The sequence below is a fragment of the Panthera pardus genome, unplaced genomic scaffold, assembly GCF_024362965.1.
Source record: "Panthera pardus isolate Hobbes unplaced genomic scaffold, ASM2436296v1 HiC_scaffold_24, whole genome shotgun sequence".
NCBI lineage: Eukaryota > Metazoa > Chordata > Mammalia > Carnivora > Felidae > Panthera > Panthera pardus.
In genome coordinates this window covers 44,642,256-44,669,357 of record NW_026526810.1, presented here as the reverse complement: position 1 = coordinate 44,669,357, position 27,102 = coordinate 44,642,256, and the positions used below count along the sequence as shown (strand labels likewise).

General features: G+C 42.7%; 2 protein-coding genes across 5 annotated transcripts in view; both read right to left on the bottom strand.

Moving 5' to 3' along the window:
- Positions 1-11,156, bottom strand: part of GNB5 (G protein subunit beta 5) — a 60,791-nt gene extending 49,635 nt beyond the window's left edge. The window contains exons 1-3 of one of the 4 annotated variants that reach the window (XM_019442098.2): positions 11,031-11,156; positions 5,673-5,823; positions 1,207-1,318 (exon numbers count right to left, since the gene is read on the bottom strand). In XM_019442098.2, the coding sequence (XP_019297643.1) occupies positions 1,207-1,318; positions 5,673-5,798 (238 nt within the window). In that variant the 5' untranslated portion in view covers positions 5,799-5,823; positions 11,031-11,156. Of the gene's footprint in view, positions 1-1,206; positions 1,490-1,571; positions 1,683-5,672; positions 5,824-11,030 lie in introns of those variants that run through there. The other 3 variants (XM_019442101.2, XM_019442100.2, XM_019442099.2) reach the window with 3 other exon arrangements.
- A 1,124-nt stretch (positions 11,157-12,280) lies between these two features.
- MYO5C (myosin VC) overlaps positions 12,281-27,102 on the bottom strand; it is a 103,547-nt gene continuing 88,725 nt past the window's right edge. The window contains exons 39-41 of the mRNA XM_019442094.2: positions 17,325-17,499; positions 16,840-16,920; positions 12,281-13,686 (exon numbers count right to left, since the gene is read on the bottom strand). Of these exons, the coding sequence (XP_019297639.2) occupies positions 13,534-13,686; positions 16,840-16,920; positions 17,325-17,499 (409 nt within the window). The 3' untranslated portion in view covers positions 12,281-13,533. The remainder of the gene's footprint in view (positions 13,687-16,839; positions 16,921-17,324; positions 17,500-27,102) is intronic.

Sequence of the window (27,102 nt, the reverse complement as noted above, 5' to 3'; positions counted from 1 at the left end):
AATTGTAGCTGGACACATCCCTAAATGATATAGAGGTTTAGCGTGTCTCCGAAGGAGGCCCTTACAAAAGCACAGCACACTCTCGATTCAGGTCATCTGCTTCTATCAAGAAAGGAATCAGGTGCTAACAACCCAGCATGAACCCCATGTTTCTTTTCCAAAAAATATTAAAGGGGTGGCCCCAAATAGGAAGTGTAGGAGCAGGATGTATAGGTGTGCCTGAGGGTACCATAGGGAGGCTGGGCTCAGCAAAGGGGAGCTGCCATCCTCAGAGCTGAAAAATAAGCAGATAATGCCACTTCCCCAAGCCTGGCCCTCAGCCCAAACTCTGCTGAGGACAAACCATCTGACAGAGTAAAGGGAAGCGGGTCCCGCCAAGAGCCATTTAACCTGGCTACTTAATTGCTCACTCATAAAAATCACAGAACCGGTTCTGAATTATGGTAGTGGTCAAGAAGTATGTTGTTTACCTAAGACTGCTGTTGCTCGTTTATGCCAAACACACCGCATCCCTTCAAAAGCTTCTTAAACAGCCTCAAGTGAACTAACTAAATGGTAGGATTTGGTAAGCTCCTCTGCTTTCCTTCCCCCACCCGGTTCTCCATCCCCAAGGAAAGGGGGCAGATTGGAAAAAATGAGGTTTTAACTCAAGAGTCTGGTTCCTCGGAAAAGCAAAACTAAGAAAAGATACAACAATGATGGAGAAAGCCAAATGATTAAAAAACAAAACAGGAGTTTACCCTAGGCCGCGCCCACAGGGCTCGCTGCGCTGGCTACCGCTGACACCCCACCCCCTCCTCCACCTTGCTCGGCTCGGGCAGGACTGCGATCAGTTCGCATCTCTCAGGAAGGCGATGGAGGGAACTCATCTCAAGACCCTACCGGGGTAGAGCAGCGACCAGGGGCGGCTTCCACCAGGCGCCCCCGCCCAGAGGCGGAACCGCCTCCGCTAAGCGGGCGGGGGCTCTGCAAGGTGTCGGGCGCCTCCGAGGTCCGCCCGGCTCGGGCCCCACAGCCGCGCAACCCGGGGGCTCCGGGCCGCAAGCCACGCCTCACCGGCGCCCGGGAACCAGGGAGCCCATCCCGGGCGCGAGGCCTGGCTCCGGCGCCCCGGCCCTGCACCCCCAAACCCGCTCCCCCGGGGGGCCGGTCTGGTTTCTTCGGCCCGCCTCCCGGCGCGCAGCCCCCGCCCCGGCCCGCACTCACGCTCCACGTCGTGCAGCTTGGCCCGCTCCTCCTCCAGTTTGCCCTTGAGGCTCTCGGCCTCGCTCTTCAGCGACGCCAGCGTCTGGTTCTCGTGCAGCCCATCGGTTGCCATCTTCGCGCCGGGACGCGGCGGGGAGCGAAGCGGAGAGCGGGGCGGCGGGTGAGCGGGCGGCGGAGGCCAGGCCGGCGAGCGGGCGGGAGCGTCCCCCGGCGCAGCTCCAGCCGCCTTCTCCCCGAGCGCGGCCCCGCCCTCCGGCGCTGACGCGGGCGGCTGCGAGCCTGGCTGCCGCGGTCGACTCCCCCCTCTCCGCCCGCCTCGCCCGCGGACACCCGCGCCCCCTCCGCGCCCACCCCCGCCCTGGCACCTGCGGCGCGCGCCTGGCGCTGTGCCCGGGGCGATGCCCGCGGTGGCGCTGCAGCGCACAACACCCGGAGAAGCAGGGAGTGTCGTGCCCCTTTTACCGGTGGGAAAACCGGGGCTCAGAGACGATAACGTGACTTGCCCGAGGACACGCTCGTAGTGAAGGACCAAACTGGGATTCCAATCCAGGACTGCCGGCTCCTGGGACCCGGTGAAGTCCCAGGGACACGGCCTTCCTACCTGCCCCCTCCCTGGCACCGATCAGCTCTCAGTGGGACTTGATAGGCTGCGCAGTGGCTGCTACTTGCAGAGTAGGTGAGCAAGGAGAGGGCAACGAGGCCAGGTCCACACCCACCACTGATTCCCACCTCATCCTGGGTAGCCCTGGTCCCCCACCTGCCCCCACAACGAACCGGAAACTTTCCTCCTTTGTTGACTCAAATATGCAAAAATAAAACTCGTTTTGGCTTCTGAGAAGCTGTAGTGTACGCCATTAAGACCGCACACTCTGGGTTTTGCTTTTCTTTTTTTCACGCAGAGAATTAAGTGCCTGGCCTGGGGTCAGCAAAAGGAGGTGGTGGCAGGGGTGGGGTTAGTATTCAGGGGCCCAGACCCAGCGTTTTTGAACACACACTCAGTGATCTCAGCTGTGTCATTTTTGAGGCAGCTTCCTCCACCTTAGAATGGAATTGAGAGACTCCTTCCTAGGAGTCTCTCAAAGATGCAGATTTAGTGACTTTAAGGCAGGCTCAAGCATCTCTTTTTCCCAGTCCTCTGCAATGCGAGGCGCTGTTCCAAGTACTTTACGTTAATAAACCACAACAATCACCCTGAATGGATACTATTCTCCCCATTTTACAAATGAGGAAGTTGAGGGACGGAAAGTTTAAATGATTTGCTTGAGTCACACTCCCAGAAAGAGGCAGAGGCAGGATTTGGACCTAGGCAGTCTGGCTCTATTCAGCTACATGCCTCCAGACTTCAGTGTGGAGGACCCAACCCATGGCATCTCCCTTTTACCCCTCCATGACCTTGCGTGTGTGTGTGTGTGTGTGTGTGTTTATACATGCAAAATGGGAAGGCAGATTGAGGTTACAAATTCTAGAGCAAACATTCCCAAACAGGATTTTGGTGGCTGTGCTCACCCTTCCCTCCTTCCACTTCTTGTCCTGGGTGGCTCTTCATCAAAGGAAAGTTGGAAGTAGCCTGGGTGGCTCAGTCGGTTGAGCATCTGACTTCAGATCAGATCATGATCTCATGGTTGGTGAGTTCGAGCCCCGCATTGGGCTCTGTGCTGACAGCTCGGAGCCTGGAGCCTGCTTCAGATTCTGTGTCTCCCTCTCTCTGCTCCTCCCCCACTCACACTCTGTATCTTTCTCTCAAAAATGAATAAACATTAAAAAAAGTTGGAAGTAATCTATATTAATCTAAGCATGGTTGTCTAGGAGGTTAGATTCTGGGCTCTTTGGTTTCCTTATCTGGGACATCTACTTCGGCTGTTGTGAGAACTGAATACGAGAATGTGAGTGAACCTCTTAGCAGACACCGCCATCATAGCAGATGTGTTTTAACTACCAGCTCTCTTTTGATTTAACTACCAGCTCCCCATTGATACAGGTTTATTCATCACTTATCCTCAGTATTTAGCATAATAGATGGTACATGGTAGGTGCTCAGTTAATGTTAGCTTATCAAGTGGATATATAAAAACTGTATAATTAAAAACAAAACAAATACACAAAATATCAATGTGTTAACAGATATATACAACTATTTATAAAAGTGAAACTGTTATATCTGCTTCAGAGTTTGTAGAGCAGAAGCGTAAAATCATGGGTGCCATCGAGATCATACTGCCTGAGGATAACTCCTGGCTGTGCTGTGTGGCCTTGGGTGATTTACTTAACTTCTCTGGGTCTCAGGCTCCTCCTCTATAAATGGAAAACACCTCCTCAAAAAGCCTCATCCTGGGTAACCCTGTAGAGCATCCCATGACACATAGTACTTGCTCAAAATTAAGGCTCCCCGATACATTTGAGCAATTCATATGAAGTAATTTGAATGAGACACTAGGCCATGGGAGACACTTCTCACCAGGATCACCTCAGAAGGCCTGGCCAGATAGCATCCTCCCATCACTTCCTCAGGCTGGTGCCTCGTGGCCCCTCGTGGGCTGTGTGTGCCTGCTCAAGGTCTGCCTGTGTGTGATCTGGAGTGAGCAGAGCTTCATGCTGGAGCGTGTCCTCCTCTGGACATTCTCTCTGTAAACTAAACCCCACATATCTCCCAATCTGGAGGGTCTGCCATCTAGAGATGAGGACATGCAACTTTTTAATAGCTGGGAAAGTTTACAAAGTGCCTTCCTGTACTTTGGTTTCCACTCCTGTTTCTAGGTAAGGAGTCTGGAGAGCAGAAAAGTTGAGTTCTGCTACCTTTCAGTAGTAGTGGAGTTACGGGGTTGCTTCATTTGTGAAAAGGGAAACTCGGGGCTCACAATCCCAAACACCCAGATAAAAATCAGCTGTCGGTCACTTGGATGTCTCCTCAGCCACAGGAGTGTGTCTGAATAATTGGGAACCCGCAAGTGCTTATGGTGGAGATAGCCTGTGACCATTTCCTGAAAAGTGCCTCCGACCTGGGAGAATCTATGATGCTACAGGATGTGATGACAGGGATTCTGGGCTCCTTGTGTCCAGAGAAGAAGGTGTTTAAAAACAAAAGAGCTAGATTCACAAATAGCACTGTACCAGGATGGTAGGGCCGCCAGAAAGCAGGCCTCTTTTAAGAACTGAATGTCCTCGGTTTGACGATTTGCAGAGCTAAGTTTAGAACACAGGGTGCTTCAGGTAGAAGCCTGTTATACTAAGCCTGAATCTTGTGACATCAGGATTGTTTCGCTTTTCCAAAGCCTGTGTGTCAGTCTGGGCTGTTTACTTGCCATTTGCTTTATGAGAACATAAATGGAACCAAGAAGATGAATACTGTCTTTTCCTCTTCAGGTGGATAAAATGTAAAATTCCCCTCTCCTCTCTTTGATACATGGTTTTTAAAATGTGCTGATAATTGGGGGGTTTCCTATTGGGCTTCTGGAGAAGAGTGCTCTACCACCTTTGACCAGGTGGGGGCTCTGCTCAGCCACATTACTGAGCCCAGCTTTGCAAATCCTCTGAGATAGGATTAATTTCAAGGGCTTCAGCCATGCTATGGGCATTATGCTGAAAGATCTGAATAAAGCCGACGCATAGTCACCTCTAGTGAGGATTCATTTGTGTTCTTTGAAAAATGTCAGGATTTATATTCAGTCCCCAGCCCTCACTGAAGTCTCAGGCCTAAGGAACACTTTTCCCTGAACTTAATGTTGTTTACTACTGAGGCCCTATAGGGTTCAGTCTTCAATAGAGTTGTTCCTAGGGAGAGCTGAACCAAGGTCTTTGGATAGGTACTTCCAGGCTGTTTATTTGCCAGAGTCCCTTTTATCTTAGTTGCTTGCCTAGCAGACCAGTAGAAAGCAGAAGCAAAAAACATTAGTCCTAAAAAATAATAATAGCCAAAACATTCATTGAGCACATCCTGTGCCGGGTACTACTGTTTTAAATACTTTATCAGGGGCACCTGGGTGGTTCAGTCGGTTAAGCATCTGACTTTGGTTCAGGTCATGATCTCATGGTTCGTGGGTTCGAGCCCTGCATTGGGCTCCACACTGACGGTGCAGAGCCTGCTTGGGATTCTCTTCCTCTTCCTCTCTCTCAAAATAAACAAACTTAAAAAACATAAATACTTAATAAAATGAACTCATTTGATTCTTACAAAGCCTTATGAGATAGTGCTATTATTCCTATTTTACATATAGGAAAACCTACCTCCTAAGAGAGTAGAGATCTGCTGGCACACCACCACCAAAGAACACAACTTGGATCTGAACTCAGGAGGTCAGAGACCAGCGTCCACACCCTGAACTCCCATGCTGTACTGCCTCACTGAGCCCATGTGTGCTGTATGTGTGTGTGTGTGTGTGTGTGTGTAAATTCCTCTGTCACAGGACCCAAACATTAGACATCATTTTAAAAACAGGTAACTACTTAAATTTCTAAAAGGTGGTACTTACAATTTCTGCACACATTGAACAGTAGCTGAGCTGTTGAGATTTCTTGAAAACTGGTCTCAGAGCTCGTTGTTTGAAACATTTGTCACAGGAGCCAAATACGTTAACTAGAAAGGTCTGATCACACATTTTTTTTTTTTTGCCCAAAATGAAGCTGAAAAAGAGAGAGAGAGAGAGAGAAAGGGACATATGTGCATGAGAAAAGCCAACAGAAACAGCTTTTAAAACCTCATCTTCCTTTTATCATGATGGTTGCTCAGACTTCTACATGTGGGATGAAGTATATGCAGTTAATGTATAACCTTTGATTTATTACAACATGCTGGGTCAACACCAACTCGTTTATTTAATCAGGAAGAAAGCATTAGACAATAGGTTTTCTGGGGTTACCATTTAACTGGCTCTTTTGGCAGCTTCAGACATGGATGCAATTAATCTTTGCAGCACAATATTAATCCTGTGGGGCTTTGCAGTGGAAAGCATTGTTGTAATGGATACTATAATTTAAAACTTAAAAAAATTCTGCCTTTAAGGTACACTTTTGGAATAACGAGTCAGAAAATGGTAGAGCCTGATCTCAACCAATACTGTAAGGCTGAGTAAACGCAGTATTGGTTCTCTGCAAGGGACACATCCCACTTATTAAATATTTGACAGCCATAGACCCAGGGTCCCTGTCTGTCCATCAAGAGGTCAACAGGCCCAGGCCACTGGAGGGAGAGCAAACTTACGGAAGCAAAACCATCTGGTGGCTAAGGGTGCTGGCTCTGGCTGACCAGATCCTGGCCCCACTACTTAGGCAAGTTACTTTGAGCTCTCTGGATCTTTGCTAATCAATCACATGGGGATCTTAACATGTATTGTCACAGGGTCATCAGGGGAATTAGAAGAGACAGTTCATGAAGCTTAGCTCAAGGCTGGAATACCGTGAATGCTCCATAGATGTTAAGTTGCCCTGTGAGTGCCTACAGTAGCAGCAAAAGCAGCATAGCAGTGGGAAGGGGGCGGGGGGGGGGGGGCAGGGAGGCTAGAGATGTGGAAGAAGCAGAGGTGAGCTTAAGGCCACATTTCAGGCAGAACACAATGAAGGCCTTACTTGAAACAATGGTGTGAGATGTATGTGGACCACACTTAGGAAGAAGGAGCCAGACTTGGCGACATGTGGGGACAAGGAGGGGGAGATGTCTACAATGCCTCTTAGGTTTCTGTTGGGGAAGCTAGGTGTTGCAGTGCCACTGCTGGAGATGAGGACAAGAGGGTAAGAGGGGGAGGGAGCAGCCATCACGGTAGAGCCGATTTAACAGGTGTTCCAAAGAGTGGGACAGATCAGAAGGGAACCAGCTACTGACCACCATGGAGTGCTTGGCCCTGACTGCTCACAGCCACCCCAGGAAGGAAGCAGACATCTGTGTTACAGCTGAGGAAGTGCCAGGGGATTAAACATGTTCAAGGTCAGTGGTGGAGCCTGAATCTGTGTGCAGTGGGACTCCGCAACACTTACCATGGAACCGGCACAATCAGTCTGCTCTGCCTTTTCATAAAACACTCAAGGGCCTGCCCACTGGAGCCTGGCCTTTGGCGAGGACCCGGTAATGTTGCCCCCCACTGCCCACACCTGCCAGTCACTAGGTCATGCTGAGGACTCCAAGTAATAGCATTAGGAAGGTGAGCCATGGGTTTTTCAGCAAGGCAGCAACGTCATTCAAGTGGATTATTCCAGCATTTGTGCTTCCAGAAGTAGGTCAGAGAGAGAATGTGCAACAGGGGAATCAACTAGGTTAGGAAACTGTTATCATGCTCTGGGAAAGAGGAAACAAGCTCTGGATGGAGTAGCAACTGTGGAAATGGAAGGAGAGAAGAAACCTGAGGGACCAAGTGGAGAAGGAATACAAGCATGGCTAGGCATTATGGGAAGGCAAGAGAAAGGGAAGGAGAAAAGAAATGCCAATATTCCCAATCTGGAAGGAGACACTGAATTTTAAACTTTATCAAATGATAAGAGCTGTACATGTTTATTAGAAATAATTGGAAACAGAAGGACGTGAAGAGGGACAATCACCTGCATGCCCTATACTAACGAAGTAACTGCTGTTAACACTTTGTGTTTTCTTCTAGTGTCTTCATAAGCATATATTTATACTCTAAAAAAATTGGAACTGTATGCCATGTATAATTTTGAACTTTAGTTTTTTTGCTTCGTAGTGCTATTGCATATTCTTGGAAAACACCATTTTCTAATGGAGACCACCAGTTTTGAGACATACCAACCTTAAATCGCTTCACACAGCTAGCATTTTAGATCTGGTTATTAAGCAGGCAAGCAACAAACTAAATTAGAAATATTACAGTATTTAAAACTATAAATATTATACATGGGCATTGTAGTGTCAGGAAAAATAAAAAAGGTATAAGGAGGAAAATAATCATCTACAATCCCACTGCCCAGAGAGACTCCTGTCCACATTTTGGCATATACAAGAGTAGATTTTATAGTTTTAATATTTTTATACACTGGTGTTTTTCACTCAGCATCTATATCATGACTAAATTTATTCTCAGCACATTCTACCATACTTATGGTCAATAATCCTTTTTATGGTGAGGGAACTTTTCCCAGCTAGGACAAGTGTCTCAGTGAACATTTTGACAAGAAAAATATAAAAATGTCCCATTTTAACAAGCCTTGGGCACCTGGGTAGCTCAGTCGGTTGAATGTCCGACTTCGGCTCAGGTCATGATCTCGTAGTTCACGAGTTCAAGCCTCGCATTGGGCTCTGTGCTGACAGCTCAGAGCCTGGAGCCTGCTTCAGATTCTGTGTTTCCATCTCTATCTGCCCCTCCCCTGCTCATGCTCTGTCTCTTTCTCTCTCAAAAATAAATAAATAAATAAGTAAAAACATTAAAAAAATAAACAAAAAAACAAGAAAACAAGCCTTGACATGAAGTTGTTCTGCGGTTGTCCATAGAACTCAAACCTTCCCCTAATCCCACGCCAAGCACAAAATGTCCTTCCAATCTTTCACCTAAATATATAATTTGAAAATTACTGAACAACCCATCACCCTATATTTATTTTTAAGAGTACAGGCCAAAGATAGAAAGAAGTGAAAGTCCCTATAACCTGCTCTGCGTTTTTTCCCCCTTATTTAGATTTGGTGCATATTCTTCCAGACTCTTCTGACACCATAGGTAAAGCTTTGTGAGTTACACAAATAAGGCTGTTAGCTATTTGCCTTCTTCACCTCATTTATTGTCAGTACTTACAGATCTGTTTTGTGATAACAGCTTTGGTATTACTCTATACTATGTCCTGTCATAATTTATTAAACCAACCTCCTATTATTGCATATGTAGGGTATCTCCAGTTTTTACTTATAAAATAAAAGTAAAATGGGCAAAACACTCCCCCTTCACCCCACCCCGCTTTGCTGGTGGAATGTAAACTGGTGCAGCTGCTGTGGAAAACAGTTTGGCAGTTCCTCTGAAAGCTGAACAGAGTTTTCACCATATGACCCAGCAAATCCACTCCCAGGTATATGCCCCTGAAAACTGAAAACACATGTTCACATAAAAGCTCATACATGAATGTTTGTAGTAGCATTTAAGCCCAAAGTGTCAACAACTCAAACCCATCAACAAATGGGTTTGTTGATCAACAAACAAACAATATATGGTATACCCATATAGTAGAATGTTATTTGGCAATAAAAAAGAATGAAATCAGGGGCGCGTGGGTGGCTCAGTTGGTTGTGTGACTGACTTCGGCTCAGGTCATGATCTTACAGTTTGTGAGTTTGGGCCCCACATCGGGCTCTGTGCTGACTGCTCAGAGCCTGGAGGCTGCTTCAGATTCTGTGTCTCCCTCTCTCTCTGCTCTTGACTCTGCTCAGGCTCTGTCTCTCCCTCAAAAATAAACATTAAAAAATTAAATAAAAAGAATGAAATTCTGTTACAGGCTGCAACATGGATGAACCTTGAAAACATGCTAAGTAAAATAAGCCAGACACAAAAAGCCACTTACTGTGACTCCAATTATATGAAATGTCCAGGATAGGCAAATCCATACAGACGGGGAAGGTAGATTAAAGGTTACCAGTAAGTGGGAGGAGGGGAGAATTGGGAGTGACTGCTTAATGTGTAAGGGGTTTCTTGTCTGGGGTGATGGAAAGCCTCTGGAATTAGATAATGCACATCCTTGCATATATACTGAGAACCACTGAAATGGATGCTTCACAATGCTCATTTTTGTGTGCGTTATCTCATTAAAAATTATTAAAAATTTTTTTAACGTTTATTCATTTTTGAGAGACAGAGGGAACAGAACCTGAGTGGGGGAAGGGCAGAGAGAGAGGGAGACAGAATCCGAAGCAGGCTCCAGGCTCTGAACTGTCAGCACAGAGCCCGACGCAGGGCTCAAACTCACTGACCACAAGAACATGACCTGAACCAAAGTTGGACACTCAACAGACTGAGCCACCCAGGGGGCCCCAAGATTATTATTTTTAATACAAGACTGTGAACGGACCCTTCACAAATGCAGACATTCATATGGTCCATAAACATATAAGAGGCGCTCAATATCATTAGTCATCAAAGAAATGCAAATGAAAACCACACTGCTATACCAGTACTTACCCACTGGAATACCTAAAATTTAAAAGACTGACAATTCAAAGTGTGGCCAAGGGTGTGGAGAACTGGACCCTTTTCCTTGTTGGTGGGAGTATAAACTGGTACAACCTCTTTGGAAAACTGGTTGATAGGACCTACTAAAGCTATACATAATCTGTGAGCTGGCAATTCTACTCCCGGATATACACTCATCAGAAACAAATACTTACATCCTCAAAAAAATGAATAAGGATGTCATAGCAGCTTTATCCAGAATAGCCCCATGGAAAAACCCAAATGTTCATTGACAGACCGGATAAACTGTGATATGCAATAAAGAAGAAGAAAGCTCTGATGCACATGACAGTGTGGATATAGCTCACAGATGTGACTATATAACATTTGTATTAAAACCTTCCTATTCCATAAGCTGCGTTCTGAGGCTTATGTTCACATGCAAAGTGTTACTTGGATCCATTTTTAAAACAGATTATATGACTTTACAGATGCCTAACTTTTTCCCCCTGGATGCCAGCACGAAATATATTTTTAAAACAAAACACCTTCCTAGTATTTCAAAAGAAACACATGCAGGTTGTAGAACAATTAGAACAGGCAGATTAACCCCCCCAACCTCCCCTTACCTGTGCTCCTACCTCCCAGAAATCCCACCTAACACCTTGGTGTGTGCACATAGGAACACTTTTGGAGCGTGCGGGAGAGCCTGCATATATGTGAGTACATACATACCTTCCAGAGAGTCAACACTTGGAGCGACCAGCTGAGGAGTCAGTCAGACCTGCAGCTCCAAGGGGAAGGTGCCGAAGCAGAAGCCTCACCTCTAATCTCCTTATCTGGGTGTTGAGGCTCAGCAGCTTTGTCCCTTCCCACGGGCACGCACTGCCGATGGCATCCTTCTGCTCATCCGCACCAGATGCCCTCAGAACCTCCGCTGACCTGTGTCTCGGGCTCAGTTCTCTGCCCTCCGCAGGAGGCAGATGTGGCAGCTTTGCCCCTCACGAATCCATTCCCGCTCCACTGAGCAACCCTAACATTCCCCTGTGACTGTTACCAGCGCCTCCTGCCTTCTTAGTCCTCAGCCCACCAGCACGTCTTCATTTTGGCTATCCTTCCCACCTTCGGCTTTGTGGGACTGAGCAGGATGTGGGATGAGTGCCCCTCTCCCATCTCCATGCATAAAGTTTTCAGCCTCTGAAGGTCCACTTGTCTTGTTCCCAAACAAGATCTACTCCTGCTCAAGGCTGACCAGCCTCTCCCCTCCAGTCCTGCTGCCTCTAATAGGACCTTGCTCCTGCAGCCCTGTCCCATCTCACCAGCATCAAGATGAGCAGTGGAATGAGTAAGATGTGGACAAGCTCTCCAGGAGCTCACAGGGTAGCAAAGGAGATGGGCAATGTTACCGGCTTCTATAGCCCAGGGCAAGTGCTGTAAAGCAGGCAAGAACCCTGACTTGTGGGAACTGAAAAGGAAGGGTGATGGGCTCCTGTGGCCTAGGGATGATGGGGAGAGGAGAAGGGGCATGGAGAAGGTCACAAGTGCACATCAGAAACCCACTCACGTCTCTGCCAAGTAGCCCCTCCTTCTCTCACTGTCTGGGAGCCCATGGAGGCACAGCCTGAGGCAGGACTTATGGCATATTTACTTCCCTTCTAAAAACATTTATATACTTTTTAAAAAAGTTATTTTGAGAGACAGACAGAGAGAGAGAGAAACCCAAGCAGGCTCCACCTTGTCACCAAGTCCTACATGGGGCTCCAACCCACAAACTGTGAGATCATGACCTGAGCCTAAACCAAGAGTCGGACACTTAACTGACTGAGCCACCCGGGTATCCCAACTGTTTATACACATTTTATGAGAAATTATGAATCTATAAAGATCCCAGCATCTTTAAGTATACAACCCTTGAAGAAAAGCATAAACCTCGTGCACGTAAGACAAATGTAGTCTCCCAGCAATTAAAAAAAACCTGACCCAACTCATTTGGTAATTTATTTTATTGATTAAAATATGTAAAAGTTCTACTTTTTCATTTCTTCATATACAATGTATCTAAAAGAACTAAATCATTTATAATATGAAAAGGCATTGTTACATATTAATAGGGTGATGTTGCTTCATAATCATGTATTATCATTCCTAAAACATAGATTTGTGGGACAGAACCACAGCTCATGCCTGTGAGTCTGTCAGAGACAGGAGGGCTGGTTGGATTCTTGGAATGGGTCACATGCCACAGGCTAGCAGTGCAACATCACGTGCTCTGAAGGAAGGAATGAGAGTGTCTGGGGGGAAAAGGGATCGTCGGTTTTCATGAAACTTGGGAAATACTGGTTTCTCAACAGGAAGAACTGACATAATTCTTCAGTTTTTTTTATGGGAAAATTTAAAAACATTTGAATGCTGAAAAGAGAGAGAAAACCAATTAGGTTGCCTTTTAAACTTAGTTTTTAGAGAAGCTGTTGCACGAACGATATTGAACAATGAAAAACATATGGCCAATATGTTGGCAGATAAAACATAAAGAAATGTTCTTTCAGAAGAGGTGGTAAATACCCTGGCAATTAATTTTAATAATATATTCGTTTTAGGTAGATATATACATAAAACACTTCACGTGATTCATTTCAGACTGAATATTTGCCTAAAAACTAGAGGGCTCTTAAATAATAAATATTTTTTCATGCAGGAGCATTTTTAGTGAAAGTCAGTGAACCCCACCCCACCCACCCTGGGCAGGAGGCATGGGGTGAGAGGAATTTCGACAGGGCATTGTGGCCAAATGGGATTATTTCCTGGAAGACTCAGCCCTGGAACCCACTCGCGGCTTCATAAATGTACCTGGGCTTCACATGAACATTAGTAAACTTAAGGGGCACTGTGTCCCCAGATCATACTCCCTTTGAGGGGAGCCCTGTCACAAAACAGATCTAGACAAGAGGCACCTGGAAGAAAACATGGGCCTTCGAGGAATTCCAGTAAAAGTTGGCTGTGATTCAGAAGGTAGGCATGGCCTTTCCAACCGCAGCTGGTGTGTGTTAACTCTTACAAAATGACAGTGGCAGCACCATCACAGGGAACAAGAGAAGATGTGGCCCATCTTGGAGAATTCTTCTTTGCTTCTTTACATCACATTCCAAAGCATTTCCAGTTCCAATTAACAACCACATCCCTCATATTTGACCTTCATTTGGCTTCTGAGGGAAACATACATTTCCTCTCCTTTCTCCTGCTATAATCTATTGAGAAAACCTAGCTTAAAACTGCTGGGGATCTGGATCATTTCCAGAGCATGTGGAGAGGGGGTAAAAGGAAAGGTAACTTGAAAGAGATATTTTGTATCCAACATCAGCTGTGATGAATCCTCCCGGCTATTTAGGAGAGCCTGAAATAAGAACCAGAAGAAAAATGAATAAGGAAACCAGTGCATTCTGCTTTATGACTATTTAGAAGTCTAGAGTAAGGAAAACACAACTCCAGCTTCACTGAAAAGCTCCTTTCAAAATCATGTGAGAGAATACACAAGAGTATTTTAACAACACAATACCATGGTGACATGGTCTATGCAGGATTTCCAGTCGCTCTCATGAATATTTACTTAAGTGCTCTGTTTGACCTCAGAAGTTAATTTCCCACAGGATGGAATGACTGTAAATGGATCTGTTTTCTATTCTTATCCACTCTTGCGGTATAATTCTAAGCCCAAACATGAGTAGATCTCACAGATTAAGTCTTATAGCAGTTATCCTTCTTTTTAGTTCAGTAGTTTGTGAACTTTTTGTCTAAAGACCCCTTTATATTCTTTTTATTTTTAAGTTTACTTTTGGGGCATCTGGGTGGCTCAGTTGGTTAAGCGGCCGACTTTGGCTCAGGTCATGATCTCGCAGTTCATGGGTTTGAGCCCTGCATCTGGCTCTGTGCTGACAGCTCAGAGCCTGGAGCCTGCTTCGGATTCTGTATCTCCCTCTCTTTCTGCCCCTCCCCGCCCTGCTCTCACTCTCTCAAAATTAAATAAGCATTAAACATTTTTAAAAAAAATAAAGTGTACTTTTATTATTATTATTATTATTATTATTATTATTATTATTATTTTAAGTAGCCTACATGGCCAGCATGGAGCCCAATATGGGGCTTAAACTCATGACCCTGAGATCAAGACATGAACTGAGATCAAGAGTCGAACACTTAACTGACTGTGCCACCCAAGTGCCCCAAGACCCCTTATACCCTTTAAAGATTATTGAGGGCCCTAAAGAGCTTTGTGTATGTAGGTATAGCTATTGATATTTACCATATTAGTAATTAAAATACTTCAAAATATTAAATCATTAAAATAACAAGAACAAACCCAATGCATGTAAACATGTATTGAAAAATAACTATTTTTGAAAACAAAAAAATTTAGTAGGAGGCAGTATTGTTTTATATTTTTGTAAATCTTTTTAATGCCTGACATAATATGACAGGTGGAAACTTTTATCCACTTCTACCTTAAATCCATAGTGACATGTTATTTTGGTTGAAGTCTATAAGGAAAAGTGTGCCTCACACATACGTATTTAGAAAAAAGAAGACTTTGCAGACTCACTGAAAGGGTCTCCAGAATGCCCAGGATCCTTGAACTAAACTTTGAGAACTGATGTGCTAGTTGATTGGGGAAGAAACTTTATGGATTTAAATAAGAAAAAAATGGGTATACAAGACTCTGTTTCCATTCAGGCTCTGCTCTCTTGCACAGACTGATAAGAAGACTGATAATAAACAAGACATCCTGAAGGAACATAGCAGCTGAGTGGTGATTTTGGTGTCTTCATTCCCTTCCCACTGAGGCTAAAATGGGTTCTGAAAACGGGGGTATTTGACAGAGAAAATTCCTGCTGCTTTTGCTAAGTGCCTTTCATTTGCATGTTTGGTAAACGTGCTTTAATCTTAGATTTCTATAACCGTAATTCAATATCAATTTCTTTTTTTTTTTTTAATTTTAGAGAAAGAAAGAGTTCAAGTAGGGGAGAGGGGCGTAGGGAGAGAGAGAGGGATAATCTTAAGCAGACCCCACTCAGCACAGAGTCCAAAGCGGGGCTCCATCCCATGACCAGAGCCGAAATCAAGAGTCAGATGCCCAACCGACTGAGCCACCCAGGCACTCCTCAATATCAATTTCTTATACCGAAAATTAAAAGGCACATCCCTTGGAGAAACGGGAACCCTCTTACACTGTTGGTGGGAATGCAAACTGGTTGCAGCCACTCTGGAAGACAGTGTGGAGGTTCCTCAAAAAATTAAAAATAGATCTACCCTATGACCCAGCAATAGCACTGCTAGGAATTTACCCAAGGGATACAGGAGTGCTGATGCATAGGGGCACTTGTACCCCAATGTTCATAGCAGCACTTTCAACAACAGCCAAATTATGGAAAGGGCCTAAATGTCCATCAACTGATGAATGGATAAAGAAATTGTGAAAAGAGAGGTTAGAGTGGGAGAGAGCCAAAGCATAAGAGACTGTTAAAAATTGAGAACAAACTGAGGGCTGATGGGGGGTGGGAGGGAGGGGAGGGTGGTGATGGGTATTGAGGGCTCATCTTTTGGGATGAGCACTGGGTGTTGTATGGAAACCAATTTGACAATAAATTTTATATATTAAAAAAAAGGAAAAAAATAAACCAAAAAAAAAAAAAAAAAGAAATTGTGGTTTATATACACAATGGAATACTACGTGGCAATGAGAAAGAATGAAATACGGCCTTTTGCAGCAATGTGGATGGAACTGGAGAGTGTTATGCTAAGTGAAATAAGTCGTACAGAGAAAGACAGATACCATATGTTTTCACTCTTATGTGGATCCTGAGAAACTTAACAGAAGACCATGGGGGAGGGGAAGGAAAGAAAAAGTTAGGGAGGGAGCCAAACCATAAGAGACTTAAAAACTGAGAATAAACTGAGGGTTGATGCGGGGTGGGAGGGATAGAAGGGTGGGTGATGGGTATTGAGGAGGGCACCTGTTGGGATGAGCACTGGGTGTTGTATGGAAACCAATTTGACAATAAATTTCATATTAAAAAAATAAAAAAATAAAAATATGAACCAAAAAAAAAAAAAAAAGAAGAAGAATATGTGGTCTATATATACAATGGGATACCACACGGCAATGAGAAAGAATGAAATCTGACCATTTGTAGCAACGTGGATGGAACTGGAGAGTATTGTGCTAAGTGAAATAAGTCAGGCAGAGAAAGACAGATACCATATGTTTTCACTCTTATGTGGATCCTGAGAAACTCAATAGAAGACCAGTGGGGAGGGGAAGGGGTAAAAAAAAGTTACAGAGAGGGAAGGAGGCAAACCATAAGAGACTTCTTAAATACTGAGAACAAACTGAGGGTTGATGGGGGGTGGGGAAAGTGGGTGATGGGCATTAAGGAGGGCACCTGTTGGGGCAAGCACTGGGTGTTGTAGGGAAACCAATTTGACAATCAATTATAGTTAATATAAAAAATAAGGAAATAAAAAATAAAAGGCACATGCTTAAGGATCATACCTGTACTTTGCGAACGAAGGATGGAGTTACTCTTTTCTCGAAGTCATCTATAGGTGTGTATGAATTAAGGATCTTTATGATCTGCGAACAGCACATAAGATGGTGTTAGACTATGAAAAAGGACAAGTCTGTCCATGAAATAATGATTCAATGGTTTGGGAAATGTTGGGAACCACACATCGTTCTTTAACATTGTAATTTGGCTTTAGGAACCATGTGCTCCAGCCTCCTTCCTTACTGCCCCCCGCTCTCCATACATACACATCTGTGTTTTGTGGGCAGGGAATGCACTTTTGTGTTTTAAAGTTCTAAGTTAGTATTAAATAAATGCTTTTTAGATAAGATGGTGGTCCATGGAAGATACATCTCCTCAAAGAGCACACAGAGCCTCAGATACACCCTATCACTGGCTAAGCCAGAAAGGGGGACATCAGTGACATGATTTGGTAGTGAAGATCAGGGACACACTCTGTAAATGTGGTCACCTGCACAGCAGACAGTGAGGTACAGCGTTCATAGATCTCCTTGGCATCGCTGTCTGTGGTCTTCTTGACCTGAAGCAACCAGGCTGCCTGAGAGAGAGGCTCCAAAGTTTCCTTAGCCAAGCTGTTCTGCAAATTCTTATCTTTAAGCCATTCTTCTAAGTAACTGATGTTGCACCTGGAGTAAAAGCCAGAGAAACAGACAAGAGTGGGTGATCCATTGAGAACACTTCAGAGTAGGGTGCTGAATCCCCCAGTGTGTACTGAGAGGGTCCCCAAGTTCACTGACAGCCTTAGGACCACAGTCCAGCAGTTTCTTCATTTGTAACATGAGGGGGTTGGACCAGATGATCAGCTCTCATGACCCATGGTTCTAAGGATCTTGATGGTCTGGGGTGAGGGGCCATACCAGTTATAAACTTTGAGGAAAATCTGAGCAAAAAGCAGCAACTGTAATAATTTATAAAGTAATCTATTAAAATACCCTTAATAATGGATTTGAAAATCTACTAAAGGAAAAAACCATAGTGATATTTGAAGACTTACATTGGTATAAAAAACTCATTTCTTTTCCTAAGTTGGCAGAAAATTTTCAATTGGTAGAAGGCTTTAATTCAGTCCACTGGGGTTTTTATTCTTGTTTCAATGAGTAATTATCATAAGTTTATGAATTAAGAGGCATGGGTTTTAGTCCCACCAATCTACTGTGTGAACTTGGAAAGTTACTCAACCTCTCTGGGTAAATGAGAATGTTGAGAACCCTCATATACTGTTGGTAGGAATGTAAAATGGCATAGCTGTTAAGAAAAATAGTTTGGCAGTTCCTCAAAATGTTAAACATAGAACTGCCATATGACCCAGCAACTCTACTTCTAATACTCAAGAGAACTGAAAGCATGTCCATATAAAACACTGTGCACAAATGTTCACTGCAGCATTATTTATAATAGCCAAAAAATGAAAACAACCCAAATGTCCACCAACTGATGGATACACAAATTGTGGTACGTCCATACAATGGAATAGTATTCAGCAATAAAAAGGAATGAGGTAGTGATACATGTGGTCACATGGATGAGTGGTGAAAACTTTACGCTAAGTGCAAGAAGCCAGTTACAAAAGACATCACATTTGGGGCACATGGGTGGCTCACTTGGTTAAGCATCTGACTCTTGGTTTCGGCTAAGGTCATGATTTCACAGTCTGTGAGTTCAAGCCCCATGTCAGGCTCTGTGTTGACAGTGAAAAGCCTGCTTGATATTCTCTATCTCCCCCCCCCCCCCGCTCATCCCTCACTTGCACTGTCTCTGTATCTCTCAAAATAAATAAATACCCTTAAAAATATCTAAAAGAAAAGATATCACATTTTATGATTCCATTTACAAAAGTGTCCAGGACAGGCAAACCTATAGGGAAAGAAAATATATTTGTGGCTGCCTAGGCTGAGGGAGGGGGGACTGGGGAGGTGGGATGTGGTAGGGGATAAGAGTGGCTGCTAATAGGTATAAGGTTTCTTTATAGAGTGATGGAAATATTTTAAAATCACATTATGGTGATGTTTGCACAACTCTGTAAATATACCAAAAACCATTGAACTATATGGGTATGGTTTACAGAACAGATGAACTTCACAGCGTGTAAACTATCTGTCAATGAAGCTGTTTTAAAAAATTGACTGGGGACACCTGGCTGGCTCAGTTGGAGGAATATGTGACTCTTGATCTCAAGACCATGGGTTCATGCCCCACATTTGGTGGGGAGATTACTTAAATAAATAAACTTTAAAAAATTGAGTTTTGAACTAGGTGATCTCTAAGGTCATTTCTAGCTCTGACCTTTTAAATTAGCAACTCCCTATGTGGGTCTTTGATTATAACACTGGGACAACAATTCCATAGGGATGTACTGAGTATGAGATACCATCTCTTACACTGGTTTCCCTCTTTTTTGCACTGTCAATTTTGTCCCACTAGTTTGAGTCCTTATTACAATACATTCCTATTGGGCCTCTCATCTTGTCCCTTCTAATCCTTTCTGTTTGGTCCTGCTACAGTACTTCCTTAATCTGGATGTTGAGCATGTTAATTCTCTCACTTAAGAATCAGTGGTGGAGGGGCACCTGGATGGTTCAGGGGGTTAAGTGTCCGACTTTGGCTCAGGTCATGATCTCACTGTTTGTGAGTTCAAGCCCTGTGTTGGGCTCTGTGCTGACAGCTCAGAGCCTGAAACCTGCTTCGGATTCTGTGTCTCCCTTTCTCCCTGCCACTCCTCTTCTCCCTCTCTCTTTCTCTCAAAAATAAATAAACATTAAAAAATTAAAAAAAAATCAGTGGTGGAATATGATACAGTAATTCCACTACTGGGTATTTACCCAAAGAAAATAAAAACACTAATTCAAAAAGATATATGCACCCCTATGTTTATTATAGCATTATTTAAAATAGTCAAGATATGGAAGCAACCCAGGTGTATATCTGGTCCATAGATGAATGGATAAAGAAGGTGTGGTATATATGTACAATCAAATATTATTCGGCCATAAAAAATAATGAGATCTTGCCATTTGCAACAACATGGATGAACCTAGAGCTTATAATGCTAAGTGAAATAAGTCAAAGAAATACAAATACCATATGATTTCACTCACATGTGGAGTTTAAGAAACAAAACAAAGGAAAAAAGAAGCAAAGAAAAAAACCCTCAGATTCTTAAATACAGAGAACAAACTGGTAGTTATCAGAGGGGAGGTGGGTGGGATGATGGGCGAAACAGATGAAAGAAATTAATAGTAGACTTATCCTGATGAGTACTGAGTAATGTATAGAGTTGTTGAATCATTATATTGTATACCTGAAACTAGTATAACACTATGTTAATTATACCTCAATTAAAAAAAAAAGTGGGAGTGGGGGAGGGAATCAGTGGTGGAGTTCTGGTTCTTGGTAAGAGCACACTCCATTTTGCCCCTCCCAATGAATGCAACTATAAAAGCTTGATGGAATATCTTGAAGCAGCTATTTGATGACTCTGAAAGGTAAATAGTACCAGATGGATCGGGGAAGAAGACCAGTATTTGAGGTATTGCCAAATGGATAATCAGTTTACCAGTTTATTCCATCTGCTATTCATTAGCTTGACCTCAAAGAAGCCTGAAGCTCAGCGGTGGGTACTGATGACAACAAAGAGCTCCAGAAGGAGCCCTGTAGGTCTGGCTTGAGGGGCTGAAAAGAGGTGTGTTAAAGCTCCTGAGAGGGTGGAAATCCTCTCCTTTTACCTTCTTCTTTCACGTTTAAGTCCCAATTTCATTGTGGTAGCAGTGGTAGCAATGGTGGCAATGGAGTCCAGGAAGAAGCTAAAATTCTCAGGGAGAAAAATCTTCTCCAAATGGAGCAACTGTGGTTCATGAGAAGGGGGTGAACCTCCATTGTTCTATTCTGCCACCACTGAGCCTCAGATCAAGACGTTTGCAGGAAGTACACCACACAGTGAGGTAAGTAAAGCCGCAGTTTTCTGTCTGGAGGACCAAAGAGGGATTTCCAGCAATCTGGAAAGTATCAGGGGTGATTTGGAGGAGGAGGAACTTGGGAAAGCAATCCCTTGAAATTGTTTATGAACTCCTTGGTACACTCCTCTGGGCTCATGCATGGATCTGATCCTCAACAGCACACATAGTTTGAAGACTAACCATGAGACAGAGCACCATGCAAGTTTCAGACTGACCACTGTGTGTCACACATGAGACAGAAAGGCTTTGAAAACTGACGTGGGAAACACGAGCCACCAAGGATGGTCAGAACTTTTAAGTGAACTCAAATGGTGTGATTATCTGATAAAAATACCAACATTCTCCATAACAATGAAAGATTCAAAATCTCATAGTGTAATATTAAAAGTGTCCAGAATACAATTCAAAATTACTTGACTTATGAAGAACCAGGAAAACCTCAATTTGCATCAAATAAGACAATCAGCAGGTGTCAACTCTGAGATGATGCACACTTGGAATTATCTCACAAAGACTTTAAAGAAGCTATCGCAAAAATGCTCCAAAAAGTGAAGATGAACTATCTTGAAGTAACTGGAAAGATAGGAAGTCTCAGAAAAGAAATAGAATGATATAAAGAAAAACCAAATGAAAATTTTAGAAGTGAAAAATCCAGTAACAAAAATAATTCTCTTAATAGGCTCAATAGCAAAATAGACATGGCAGAGGAAAGAATCTGTGAACTTGAAGGGGTCAATAGAGATTATTTAATCTAAAGAATATAAAGGGAAAAAAACAAAAAATAAACAGAACCTTATGGACTCATGGGATAATAATGAAAGATTTAACATTTGTGTTACTGAAGTTCCAGAGGAAAGGAGAAATTAAGATGCAGAGAAAATATTTGAAGAAATGGCTTAAACTGTCTCAGATTTAGTGAGATATACAAGCCTACAGATTCAAAAAGCTCAGGGAATCTCAAAGAGATTCTTGGGAACCCCAAGAAATCCACACCTAGACACATCCTAAGTCTTTAAGTCCTAAGACACATACTTTAGGAACAAAGGTGAAATGAAGGCATTTTCACGTGAAAGAAAACTAAGTATTACCAGTGAACCTGCTGTACAAGGACCTACTGACAGAATTTCTTCAGAAAGAAAGGAAATGATATTAACATGACATTTGGGAGAAAAAATAAGACTTGAAACTTTAGGAATGAAGGAGTAACAGAAATGGTAAATGTGTGAGTAAATATAATAGGCGATTCTTCTATTGAGTTCCTTAAAATATTTTAGATGGTTTAAAATAAAAATTATAACATTATCCAGAACAGTTTTTGATTATGTATATATAATACATAAAACAACTATAACATAAAGTGGAAAGGGGAAAGGGGACTATGTGATGGTTAGCTTCCTACATTCCACTTGACATGGTTAAGATAATGATTCTCAATAGACTGAAGAAGTTAAGTATACATACTGTAATCCCTAGAACAACCACTAAAAAACACAAAAAACATAAAAACACAAAAAACAACCACTAAAAAACACAGTAGATAAATTTAAAACGGGTATTAAGGGGTGCCTGGGTGGCTCAGTCAATTAAGCGTCCAACTTCAGCTCAGGTCATGATTTCACAGCTTGTGAGTTCGAGCCCCGCATTGGGCTCTGTGCTAACAGCTCGGAGCCTGGAGCCTGCTTCAATTCTGTGTCTCCCTCTCTCTCTTCCCCTACCCTGCTTGTGCTCTCTGCCTCTCATAAATGAATAAATGTTAAAAATATCAAAAAAAAATAAAAGTGGTATCAAAAATATTCAAAGAACCCAAGAGAAGGCAGAGAAAGGAAGTCAGAGAAATAAAAACCAAAGGAACAAATAGAAAATAATAAAACGGTAGACTTAAATCTAAACATATTAATAATTACATTAAATTGAAATGGCCTAAACACTCCAATTAAGAAGCACAGATTGTCAGACTTGCCTTAAAAAATCCAAAACTAAACCAAACAAGATCCAAATGTACTCTGCCTATAAGAAAGTCACTTTAGGGGCACCTGGGTGGCTCAGTTGGTTGAGCATCTGACTCTTGATTTCAGCTCAGGTCATGATCTCAGGGTCATGGGATCAGGCCCTGGGTCAGGCTCTGTGCTGAACGTGGAGCCTGCTTAGGATTCATTCATTCATTCATTCATTCTCTCTCTCTCTCTCTCTCTCTCTCTCTCTCCCTCCCTCCCTCCCTCTGCCCCATTCCCCACTTTTACGCGTGTGCGCGTGCACACACACACACACACACACACACACTCTCTCTCTCTCTCTCAAGTGAAAAAAGAAGTAAAGTAAGTCATTTCAAATATGACACAGGTAGGTTAAAAGTAAAAGGATGAAAAAAGATACACTATGAGAACACTAATTAAAAGAAAAAGTAGGCTTTCAGACAAAGTAGAATTCAGGGCAGAGAAGATTACCATTAGAGGGCTAAAGAAGGACCCTACATAATGTTAGGACGGTCAACTCACTAAGAAGACATTAAATACATGAAGCAAAAACTGACAAACTGAAGGAACATACAGATTCATAATTACAGATGGAGACTTCAACACTCCTCTCAGTAATCAACAGAAATAATACACAGAAAATCGGCAAGGATATAGAACTGAAAAACACCATCAACAAACTGGGTCTAATTGACATTTGTAGGACGTTCCACCCAAACACAGTAGAATATACATTCTTTTCAACTGTATGTGGAACATTCACAAAAACAGATCATTTTCTAGGCATAAAAGCAAATCTTCACAAATTTAAAAAGAATTGAAATCATACAAAGTTTTTTTAATGTAAAAATATTTAAAAGTTTTTATTTAACAAATAAACCTGAGCAATTCTCAAAGTGGGATGGTTAGTGACTCTGGTGTCTTAATCTATGATATATTTCAACCTGTGCGCACCTTGAGATTATTTTTTTATGATAAAAGACATATAATTTACCACCTTAACTTTAAAATTTTTTAATGTTTATTTATTTTTGAGAGAGAGAGACAGAGAGAGAGAGATAACAAGCAGAGGAGAGGCAGTGAGAGAGAAGGAGACAGAATCCCAAGCAAGTGCCACGGTGTCAGCACACAGCCCAGTGTGGGACTCGAACTCATGAACCATGAGATCATGATCTGAGCTGAAACCAAGAGGCAGATGCTTAACCAACTGAGCCACCCAGGCACCCCACCATCTTAACCATTTTTAAAAACCAAAAAAATTTTGTTAATGTTTATTTATTTTTGAGACAGATACAGAGCATGAATGGGAGAGGGTCAGAGAGAGGGGGACATAGAATCTGAAGCAGGCTCCAGGCTTTGGGCTGTCAGCACAGAGCCTGTGCTGAAAGCAGGGCTCAAACTCAGGGACTGTGAGATCATGACCTGAGCTGAAGTCGGATGCCTAACCAACTGAGCCACCCAGGCGCCCGGCATCTTAACCATTTTTAAGTGTAGAGTATAGTAGTGTTAACGGTGTGCAACAACAGATCCCTAGAACTCTTTCATCTTTCAGACCTGAAACTCTTTATCCACTGAACAACACCTCCCCTTTTCCCGCTCTCCTCAGCCTCTGGCAGCCACCATTCTCCCTTCTGTTTCCAAGAGTGTGCTTGACAGAATATGTTCTTTAATCATATGGAATCAAACTAAGTGTTAGGAATAGACAAGTAGCAAGAAAGTCTCTGAACAGTTGAAAAAGAAGCAACATACTTCTAAATAATCCACAGGGCAAAGAGTAAGACTCCAGGGAAATCAGAAACTATTTTTCAACTCAGCAAAGGTGGAAATACAACATTTCCAAATTTGTGGGATAAAGTTGGCACTTGGAGAGAAATTCATAGCATTAAATGCTTATGTTAGAAAAGAGAGGTCTCAAAGTCAATAACCAGTGCTTCTCCCCTAAGAAACTAGAAAAAAAAAAGAGCAAAATAAATCCAAAGTAAGAATGAAATAATAAAGACAGTAATAGAAATCAATTAAATTTTTTAAAATAGAGAAAAATCAATAGAAGTAAAAACTGATTACTTGAAAAGATCAGTAAAATTGATAAACCTCTAGCAAAACGGATCACGAGAAAAAGACACAGATCACCAATATAGGAATCGAAGGGGGCAGATACCACTACAAATTCTACAGAAACTAAAATAATAAGAAAATATTGTCAATAGTCTATGCACATAAACTCAACAACTTTGAGTGGACTAATTCCTTTAAAAAACTCACCAAAGATGAAATATATAATCTGAATATTCCAATAACTATTAACAGAATTGAATTCATAGTTTATCTAAAAAAAGTTTTTATTGTTTTTATTTATGTTTGAAGGAGAGAGAGACAGAGCATGAGCGGGGGGAGGGGGGCACAGAGAGAGAGGGAGGCACAGAATCTGAAGCAGGTTCCAGGCTCTGAGCTGTCAGCACAAGGCCTGACATGGGGCTCGAATCCATGAGCCATGAGATCATGATCTGAGCCAAAGCCGGACACTTAACTGACTGAGCCACCCAGGCGCCCCATGAATTCATAGTTTAAAGCCTTCTGGAAAAAAAAAACACACACACAAAAAAACAACTTATGGTGGCTGCCACTGCTGAGGGACTAAAGCATGCACTGCTCACCCTGGAAAATGGCATTCTACTTATCTCTGTAACCAATCCGACACTCCATTCAAAGGGAGCTATTAATACCTACCATCAGTTATCCTTTACTGAGGCCTGTGTTCATTCTTCTAAGTCTTGGTCGGCTGAAATTCTGCCTGTCCTTTCAGGCCCCAGTCAATGTTTTTCATGTTCTTTGCAAATTCCCTCAGTACAGCAAGAAATGTATGTGCTTGGGCCACGTTATTCTGGTTCCTAACAGAACTGTCTCCACATGCTGTATGTTGGCTTTTATCAAAGATCACTGGGCAAAGCAGCCACGATGAAATTTGCTGTAAAAATGCTATTGTGGAGATTGTGAGATAAAGTTCCACATGAAATAGTATTTTTATATTTCATGACTAGGAACAAAAAAATAGGTACTAGGAAAATCTTTAAATCTTCCCTGAGCACATCAGCCTCACCATGCTCAACGAGACCAAAGAGCCAATGACAACATTTGCTTTTTGTCCTGCCAGCCAGAAAGCCCCCATGGGCTAGAAACAGTGTTCTAGCTACTCTGTCCACAGTTTACTATTTTTTTTCCTTTGGGTCTTGATTTTTTACCTGAATTCATGTATTATTATTGTGTTGCTTGTGTTTTCATTGTAAAGCCACCTCACATCCTTATGGGCCTTGCTATGCCAGTGGCTTAATAAATACCTGAATGAATGAATCCCTGTCAAATGCATGTGCTATTCAGAGCAACCTGCTCTAAAGGAATTATTTCCTGGATGTCCACTTTTGATTGGTGAAAGGAAAAAGCACTGAGCACCCATGGGGACAGAAGTTGCCTCTCCTCTGAACAGTTGTTACAGGACCTAGAGTCACATGTCTTGCTTATGACCATCTTCACTCATGGAGAACCCACAGAAGGAATGACAACTGCTTAGTCAAGACTCTAATGAAACATTCAGGTTTATGTGTTCATAAAGTATTCATACTCTAAATAGGGTTGAATCCTACCTCAGAGACCTACAGGGCTTCTTCTTGGAGCTTGTGAAATAAACAGAACCCTTTCCTTTCTCAATGAAAAGAAAAAGATCCACAAAGGCTAGTCTTTGGTAATATTCCTTCTTTTTTTTTTAATGTTTATTTATTTACTTTGAGGGAGAGGGGGAAGGAGGGGCAGAGAGAGAGGGAGAGAGAATCCCAGGTAGGTTCTGTGCCATCAGTGTTGAGCCTGACATGGGGCTCAGTCTTACAACCATGAGATTATGACCTCAACTGAAATCAAGAGTCAGATGTTCAACCGACTGAGCCACCCAGGTATCCCAGGAATACTCATTCTTATCTGAAAATCTCAACCTGGTATCATGGGAATTTGCCAGCTTGGTTTGAGGGGATGTCCAATTCCAAGTTTCATTAATGCTGAAAAGGTTTAATGGATGTCTCGTTTACTTCTTGGCTTAAGATACTATCAACACGACCTCAGGCTTTCATGTCACACACAGGTATCAAATCCCTGTACACATTATAAAAAAATCCTAAATATCTACACTATTTTATGTGTTTTCTAATCATGTGACAGCATTAATTCAAACAGTAGCTCAGGGTTTGTGTTTCCTCAACTAAGAGATAAGTAAAGGTGGACACACCTCAAAAGTGATTACCATGTCCTCAGCCTGCTG